This window comes from Piliocolobus tephrosceles, unplaced genomic scaffold, assembly GCF_002776525.5.
Source record: "Piliocolobus tephrosceles isolate RC106 unplaced genomic scaffold, ASM277652v3 unscaffolded_42022, whole genome shotgun sequence".
NCBI classification, from domain to species: Eukaryota; Metazoa; Chordata; class Mammalia; order Primates; family Cercopithecidae; genus Piliocolobus; species Piliocolobus tephrosceles.
This window is the reverse complement of record NW_022326558.1, coordinates 1-9,176: the sequence shown is the minus strand read 5'-3', so window position 1 is coordinate 9,176 and position 9,176 is coordinate 1. Positions and strand designations below refer to the sequence as shown.

At 45.8% G+C, this 9,176-nt stretch overlaps 1 protein-coding gene across 1 annotated transcript; it reads left to right on the top strand.

The window, feature by feature from the left end:
• Positions 1 to 6: 6 nt before the first annotated feature.
• Positions 7 to 9,173, top strand: LOC111524773 (aldo-keto reductase family 1 member B10; the record flags this gene model as incomplete). The annotated part of the gene is made up of 6 exons (XM_026453038.1): positions 7 to 110; positions 2,759 to 2,926; positions 4,038 to 4,154; positions 5,100 to 5,177; positions 8,701 to 8,823; positions 9,111 to 9,173. Coding segments are annotated over exons 1-6 (615 nt in total), but the record flags the coding sequence as incomplete, so codon positions are not given.
• Positions 9,174 to 9,176: the final 3 nt, after the last annotated feature.

Genomic DNA, 9,176 nt, shown 5'->3' with positions numbered 1-9,176 from the left:
GTGAGACTTCTACCTGCTCACTCAGAATCATTTCTGCACCAACCATGGCCACCTTTGTGGAGCTCAGTACCAAAGCCAAGATGCCCATTGTGGGCCTGGGCACTTGGAAGGTAAATATGCAAATCTTTGCACACCCTTCTTCTCTGGAGGGGTGTTTGGGTGTTTTCTCTTTCTGCTTTCAGCCAGGAAAGCCTGGAGGTCGGGCAGGGGTTTGGAGAGGTGAGATTCGGTCCTGGAGCCGGGACTCCGGTTGCTTTCTTTTCTCAGAGCTGATTCAGGCTGGAAAGCTCCAAGGCTGGCTTTCCCAGCAGTGCTGAGAGCTTCTCTAGCAAGTATCAAAGTTCAAGCAGCTGTTGGACCCAAAATTGTTTTCCAGGGCATTTTCTCTCTCTGGCTCTAGGACACTTAATTGGGCTCAACATTTCCCCCAGAGTCTTGGCTGTGGCTTTGTTGTGGGCCGGGTGGTTGCGGAGGGGATGCAAAGCCGGAAGTCCCCGGCACCCCTTTGCAGATCAGGGTGTGGGACTTGGGCTAGCAGAATCCATATGACCTGGGAGCTTGTTAGAAATGCAGAACTGGCCGGGTGTGGTGGCTCATGCCTGTAATCCCAGCACTTTGGGAGACCCAGACAGGAGGATTGCTTGAGCCCAGGAGTTGGAGACCAGTCTGGGCAACATGGTAAGACTCCATTTCTACAAAAAATAAATAAATTAGCTGGGCATGGTGGGACGCACCTGTAGTCCCAGTCACTTGGGAGGCTGAGGTGGAGATTGAATGTTGAGTCTGAGAGGTCAAGGCTGCAGTGAGCAGTGATTGTGCCACTGCACTCCAGTTTAGGCAACAGAGTGAGATCCAAGAAAGAAAGAAAGAGAGAGAGGGAGAGAAAACGCAGAGTCTCAGGCTCCACCCCAGGCTACCTAATGGGCATCTGCACTTTAACAAGATCCCCAGGTGGTTCCTGTCCACACTGAAATTTGCAACGTGCTGGGGCTGCCGAGAGCCTGGGCTGGGAGTCATGAACTCCACCTGGCTGTGTTAATGTCAGCTGGCAAAAGGCACATCCAGGACTCAGTGAGGCAGGTTCCTGAGCCTCTCTTAGGCTAAGTTTGAAGTTGTTCCATCACCACCTCACTCTGCCTTCTTTGCCATTTTCATCCATGGTCGCACTACCCTAACTAGCGACCAGAAGCAGTCTTTGGAATTCCTCTTCTCTCCTGTGCCTTGTGGCTAATGTGCCTGCTGAGTCTTCTGCCTACGGCTCTCTTTCCTTCTGTGCACCCTGATTTTTCCCCTCTCTTGTGCCGAGTTGGAAGGTAGGACACTCTGTTGCCACACTGGGTCATTCTCAGGATACGTTCTAGGTGTATCTGGACGAACAGATCACTTCCAGCTTGATTCATGCACAGCGTCTCTTGCTTCAATAGCAAGATTTGCCCAAAATCAGAGCTTCAATCCTATATAAATGGAACAAATAATCACTTCCAGAATTTCAGGGTATCTGCCCACCCTGGGTAAGTTCACCAGGCAGTTTCAGAATTTTGGAATTCAAAGTAAGAATTATGAAAGGAGCTGTCTTCAACACATGGAGATGATAGACTAAAGGATTATGAACTTAGCAGTGGAGGTGAAGAAGGGTGTAGTGTAGCGGTTGGGGGCACAGGGGTGCTTCTGGATGCCTGGCAGCAGCCGGTTTCCTGTCCAGGTGGTAGGGTAGCTGTGCATCTCTGTTTTGTGTTCCTTTCAATGTTTGTTATCTCACAACAGAAGAGGTTTAAAAGACTGTTCTGTGAGAGATCAAGTTTTAAGTGCTTTTTGCCCCCATCATTGGCTTGGTTAGGTTAGAACAAATATGTGATAATTCTATTGCCTTTCTTTTCTTTTTTTCCTTTCTTTTCTTTCTTTCCCTTCTTTCTCTCCCTCTCTCATTCTCCCTCCCTCCCTCTTTCTTCTTATAGGAATGGAAAACAAACTCTATTCCTATAAGGTTTTCTATTTCTCCTTTTTTTCTGAAAGGATCGTTGTATAATCAACGGCCTCTACTGAGCCTTACTGTGTGTCAGGTGATGTGCTTAACTTAACATTCATTGCAGCTTGTTATCACCACAAAGGCCTCATGAGGCTGGTGCTATTTTTTTTTTTTTTTTTTTTTTCCATTTTGCAGACAAGGTTTAGAGAGATTGCATCACCTGCTTAGGCACACACACCCAGTAAGTGTTGGAATCCGGATTGATGCTGTAATGACCATTGTCCAGATCCTTATCACCGTTTGGGGATATTGTCTGAAAATCCCTCTGGGTTATTTAGAGTCAAGCTTTCACCCGGATCTTCAGAAAGTTGCAGTGGAGCCATCTGCACTCCCCGACATACCTGAAGACATTTCAGGACTAACCTGGATGAAAGGGAACTGACTTTAACTAGGATAGGACATAAGGAGATAATCATAAAATTCATTCACTTTCCTCCTTTTCTTTTGAAAACTTTTCTAAAGTGTGTATCCTCCCAGATATCCCCTGGCCAAGGAGACCCCAGTGAAGCCTTGGTTTGGAGAAACTGGGCCGTGTGGGGGGGGCAGCCTATTGAAGGTGGTCTGGGGATAAGAGACTATGTTAGTTTCTGACTGTGGTGTAATTCCGGTACTGGGGAGGTGGGAGGATTGCTTGAAACTGGGAGTGTGAGGCCAGCCTGGGCAACATGGCAAGTCCCCATCGCTTAAAAAAAAAAAAATACATGTAGGATGGGCTTTTCTTTTGCCTTTCAGTCTCCTCTCGGCAAAGTGAAAGAAGCGGTGAAGGTGGCCATTGATGCAGGATATCGCCACATTGACTGTGCCTATGTCTATCAGAATGAACATGAGGTGGGGGAAGCCATCCAAGAGAAGATCCAAGAGCAGGCTGTGAAGCGGGAGGACCTGTTCATCGTCAGCAAGGTGCACATGGCGCATTGGGTGGGAGGCCTTCACCTCAAGGCAGGCAGAAGTATCTGGGTCGGGTCGGCAGCGAGAACTCTGTCAGCCTTTTCTACATGTAGCCCTTTTCATCCCTGCCTTGATAACATCCGTGGATACAATTCTATCCATACTCCAAGCCGTTCTTGATATTTGAACATGTCGTTGCTGCGCCACCTGCCAGCGGGTTGGTTTTCCCATGGTGGGCTTGTCTCCATGGAGCCCTGCACTGCCCTGGGCCTCCCTGTTCCCCATCAGAGGGATCCACCATCTGCCCAGAGGCAGTCAGAGGCCAAGGGTGCAGGCAGGGCTTGATGTGTGGCCTCCTGTCAGCACTGTGGTCTCCCTGTCAGCACTGTGGACGTGCAACTATGTCCCTGAGGCTGTCAGCCAGAGGGCATTTTGGAAACAGTAGGAGCATTTTTCTATTGTCACATATGATTTTCTTCATTAAGTCTATCGAAAGGTGAGGTACACAATGTTTTAATAAAGAAGGGGGTGTTGGGTGTGAGGGGGTTGAGAATCACTGGATTTACATCATACACAACTTGCTAAGAAAACACTAGTTCTAGGTACGTGGATATTGCATACATCTGGCGGGACAAATAGACCCCACTGTGTAGCAGCCAAGTGTAGATTAAAGCCCTTACAAAGTTATCATTTGGGGCCTGACAGGCTTGATAAGGGACCTATTAGGCAGGTCAGATAAAGGACCTTCTTTTCCCGAAGGCCTAGGAATGCTTGACATTTAAAAGTTACACACAAGTCCTGCTCTGAGAGAGCCCGCAGTTGAGGATGAGACTGAGACAGGTAAAGACATTTCAAATCTGTGGCCACATTTACTTAAATGATCTGAGAGACATATAGAGTACTAGGAGAGTTGAAAAAGTAAATTAGTTTTAACACTTAAGACATGTCATTGACGTGCTGAGCCCTGGTGATCTTCCACACTGCGCTGTGGATCTTAATCAGCTTTGTTATCAATGGCCTGTGCCAGGTTAGATCAGGGTGCAAATCAAAAGGCAGGGACAATGGGTATAACGTGGCCCTTCCTTTTCTCGGTACTAACAGCTCATTGCTACACTCTTTGCAGTTGGGGCCCACTTTCTTTGAAAGACCCCTTGTGAGGAAAGCCTTTGAGAAGACCCTCAAGGACCTGAAGCTGAGCTATCTGGACGTCTATCTTATTCACTGGCCACAGGGATTCAAGGTTTGAGCGACTCCCTTTCTTAGTCTCTAGTTTCTGAGCAGCTGCCAGAAAATAGTAGCTGTACCGGGGCTGAGGATGATGTGGACTGGAGCAGGAGACCTTGTAGTTCATAATTGTGAATGGCAGGAAGAGACCTTGGAGCAGAAAGACACTGGCGTGGAAGGGAGGCTGAGGCCATGTGTATTGCTGAGGTGGCCACATGCCTGTGTTTTCTTGCAGTTACATCTGAGAGAAGCCATGATTTCTGGTAGCCCAAACAAGTTGCGACTGCCCTATCACCTTTGTCTTGATTCCGTGCCCTGGGACTGCCCTCCCAGGAAATCCTTTGGGTTACACTTGCATAACTATATTCCGGGGCCTAATTATCTTCTTAAGCAAAGCACACCCCGGGAGTGGCATCTTGGAGAAAAGCCCAAGTGCCGTGATGCTGGAAGGAAGCCAGTAGTCATCACGACTGCCATTGCCTGGGGCTCTGCTCTACCTGCCCCTGAGGGGTGGGAGAGACAAATTTCCAGCTCTCACCCCTCCTGACCAGCTGGAGTGATGACGGCCTGCCATCCCTTATTCCATGTCTCTTCTAGAAGCTGCAAGGATAGAAGCTGGCCAATATCTTCCCCAGTAAACCACACCCTGGAGATCTAATCCTTATCCGGTGACACTGAAATGAAAGTTTGCCCTTGGGTGTATACAGGATTTAAGTGTATGAGGTTAATGTCCATGGTGATAATGGTGGCTTCTGGAATGTACTAACAGTAGATCTTAAAGTCAATCCAGTAGTTTCTAAAATATATGGATTAATATGCTACAGTAGATACAGAGATTTTATTTAAACTCACATACTTGTAGTATGTATTGCAGAGTCTGAAAAACTGGTATGCATATGTAGTATTTAGCAAGAGTCAGGACCCTGAAACCTTGAGTAAACTTTTCATTCTGTATTTACAGTCTGGGGATGACATTTTACCCAAAGATGATAAAGGTAATATCATCGCTGGAAAAGCAACGTTCTTGGATGCCTGGGAGGTAGGTTCCAGCTTCCTCTACGTGTGCTGGGAGAGAAATTCTCAGTTATCCATGAGACTTTCCATTGATATGAAAGAGGCCATGTGCCTGATGCTCTCTAATTTCATCATCATGATTCTCTTGCTCTTCTAATATCTTGCTCATTGCATTTGGCTTTTGGGTGCATCTGATACTATTTATATTTCAAGGCTAATACTGAGTCTTCAAATAAGACTGCAAATACAATGTACCCCACTTTGGGGAATACACATGCTGTTCTCAAACCAGGGTGAAGCATTTGGAACAGGAGGTTTGGGCCTGGGTTTGCTCATAGCAGCTGAGTAACCTAGGGTCAGTTTTGTAACTCTTGTAGGGCTCAGTTTTCCCTTCTTAAAAAAGAAGTCTTATAATACATACTACTAATATATATTTTGAGGGTGTGATAAAGATTAAGATGGTTTACACGCCAGGAACATTAGTCATAGCGACCATGTAATCATCTAAACCTTTAAGGCAGGGTTAACATCCCCCTTTATAAATAATGACATTTGAAGCCTAGATTGATTGGTGACTTGCACAGGTGATGTCACAATGTGTGTGGCAGAGCTGGGATTGGACCCAGACTCATCTGAATCACAAGTCCAACCACCAAAGCCATCAGCGTGGTGCTTGCCAGGCAGTGAACACACATCCAGAAATCAGGGAGCCTGGGTGCCCTGCTTTGCAGATCACATCATGACCTGTTTCACATCATTCACATTCAAAGTGAATTAGGGATCAGTGTTTTCTCTGATCATTTTGTATTATACCATTCTATCCTTTTGCAAATGCTAGTAGAGAACAAAGTGGAGGAATGAGTTATAAATGATCAGTGGCATCTGACTCCAAGAGTTCATGATGTCATAGTGGCAGCTGTCTGTGTAGGGATGCATGTAGTTGCGAGTTTGTATTGTGTTTTACAAGGGAAAATATATTAAGCCTCACCTTTCTGAATTGCTTAGAATTGACATGATTCAACAAAACATAGCTTTTTCTGTGTATTGTTTGTTCAAAAACATTAATCCACAAACACAACATTCATTTTTTAAAGACAGAGTCTCACTTTGTCGCCCAGGCTGGAGTGCAGTGGCTTCATCTTGACTCACTGCAACATCCCTCTATCGAGTTAAAGCCATTCTCCTGCCTTAGCCTCCTGAGTAGCTGGGACTACATGTGCGTACCACCACACTCGGCTAACTTTTGTATTTTCAGTAGAGACAGGGTTTCACCGTGTTAGCCAGACTGGTCTCGAACTCCTGACCTCAGGGGATCCACCCATCTCGGCTTCCCAAAGCGCTCTGATGACAGGCATGAGCCACTGCACCTGGCCATTTGCAATACATTTTATCAGTTTGATTTAGCTCCTATGATGATATTAATATGGCTCGTGTGTCAGTGTAGCCTGTGCTCACAATGCTATGTTTTCTGAATGAATACAAGTATGACTGCTAAATACAACATCTGAAAGGCATGAAAAGATATCAGTGATCAAGGTCAGAGGCTCTGATTTGAAATGAGCAGGTCTGAATATGAAAGCGCTGGATGTTTATGTAGACCCATAGCCAGTTCAGTAGAAACCTCATTGACCACCCTGAAGCAGAGGGGAGGAAAAAGTATAAAGATGTCAAGTTCAAAGACAGGCAAACTAACCTGACCTATGATATACAATAGCTTTTATATTATCTAATTGCCCTGTCAGAAGTTTTGGGAACCTTATGTTTTCATAGCATCTAAACTCTACTGCCCAATTTGAATAACTTCATCTATACTAGTGGTTCTCAACGTGTCTATTCATTAGAATCACCTGAGGAGTTTAAAAATCCCAATATCTAGGCTACAACTCAGACAAAAATCTGTAAGAAACTCTGGGAGGTGAAACTTAGCCACCGATATTACTTTTTTTTGTTTGTTTTTTTTTTTAATTCAGAGAGAGTCTTGTTCTGTTGCACAGGCTGCAGTACAATGGCAAGATCATAGCTCAGTGCAGCCTCAGACTCCTGGGCTCAAGCAATCTTCCCAAGTAGCTGGGATCAGAGGCACATGCCACCACATCCAGCTAATTAAAAAAAATTTTTCTGGTAGAGACAGAGTCTTGCTATGTTGCCCAGGATGGTCTCGAACACCTGGCCTCAAACAATCCTCCTATCTCAGCCTCTCATAATGTGTATGAGAAAGATATACATTATTAGTATGTATATTATAAGACTTTTTTTAGGAGGAGAATACTAAGGCCTACAAGAGTTAAAAACTTACCCTACGTTGCTGAAACCCAGGTCCAAACCCCCTGTTCCAATCCTATCCCAAAGTGCTGAGATTACAGTCATGAGCCACTGCATCCACCAGTAGTTTTTAAACTTCCCTGGTGATTCCAAATGGCAGCCAAAGTTGAGAAGGGCTGGATAAAGAGTTCCCTGAACATGTCATGTTCATCCCTGCCTCTGAGCTTTGCTATTGCCTTCCTGTCTCATATGCTCATGTTTTTCCCCTCTTTTTTCTCTCTCTCTCTTTTTTTTTTTTTTTTCTGAGGTGCAGTTTAAACTCTACCTGAAGGTCTGCCCTGACAGCTGCAGGCTGTGTGAATCTCTTCCTTCTCTGCCCTTTCTGACTCTGTCTATGCCACGGTCGTGTTATCTGAGGCAGCCTCAGGGTCATGGTTGATGGCTCCATAGAAGGGAACCCTAGCACTTTAATTGGACTATAAGAATCTCAGAAGAAGGAAGCACATTGTATGTTTTTACGTCCTGACAACTTCTGGAACATGCATTGGAGGCTGCTGCTAACATACATGATATCTTTGGGCAAGTTTGGAAAATGCCCAATATAGGCTAAAAGTTATACAAAGATTCCCTTCCTTGGGGGTCCCTGTAGTTTCTGTACCGGGAAGCATGGCTGGATATGCAGAAGGTGGGTCAGGTTTCAGCCCCACACAACTCCTTGGCCAGGTGACCTGCCAGGGCGTAATCTGAATGCATGACCTTCCTGCAAACCCAAGCACGGTTGGTGTGGGAGAAAGTGACTCAGGACCCACAAGTGAGGCTTCTCCACATGCTGCAGCCTCTTCCTGACTAACACAGCTTGCCCAGGTTTGGGTGTACAATGCATACACAGCAGTAGCTACCCACTGTCATTTGGATTCATTAAAAATAAAATCATGTCATAAGCTTGCAAATGTTCATTTTTTATTTTTTGTGTTACAAAACTTTCCTATGTCCCCTGTGTACAGAAGTATAATTTTGTATGTGTTTCTTTACGTGTAAGGTGAGAGGGGCAAGCATATAAAATCTTTACCTGTTACTCCTAGTTTTTCTTGGGCTGGGGAGGGGCAGTAGGACTGGAACATTCACTGATGGGCACCCAGGCCCTGGACTGAAATTTCCTGTGAATGCTTCGGCTCACCCTGTTGTGGTGGATCCTTTAGCAATTTCTGCCCCAGGGAGGACTAAGGCAAGCCAGGGTCCCTGTAGTCCCTCTGGGGCTGCCCAAAAGGTCTTCCTTTCTATGACAGGCCATGGAGGAGCTGGTGGATGAGGGGCTGGTGAAAGCCCTTGGCATCTCCAATTTCAACCACTTCCAGATTGAGAAGCTCTTGAACAAACCTGGACTGAAATATAAACCAGTGACTAACCAGGTAAATTCTGTTTAGTATAAGGGTAAATAAAGGTCTTGCCCTATTACTTCTTAAACATTGGGAGGAACGTTCAATGCTATGCCCCGAGTCTCATCTCAGGGGTCAGTGATCAGAACACTTTCGGGCGGTGTGAGGCTGATCTCATGGGTGTGTTAGCAAGAATCTCAGTGGGTAGGTGTTTGGCCTTTGCTTAGTGGTCTTTTTGTCTGTGTGTGTGTTGAACTCCCTATGAACAACTCAAAAAGCCAGCCACCTTTCCCCATGATGCGAATTGTTTGCTGTTGCAGGTTGAGTGTCACCCGTACCTCACGCAGGAGAAACTGATCCAGTACTGCCACTCCAAGGGCATCACC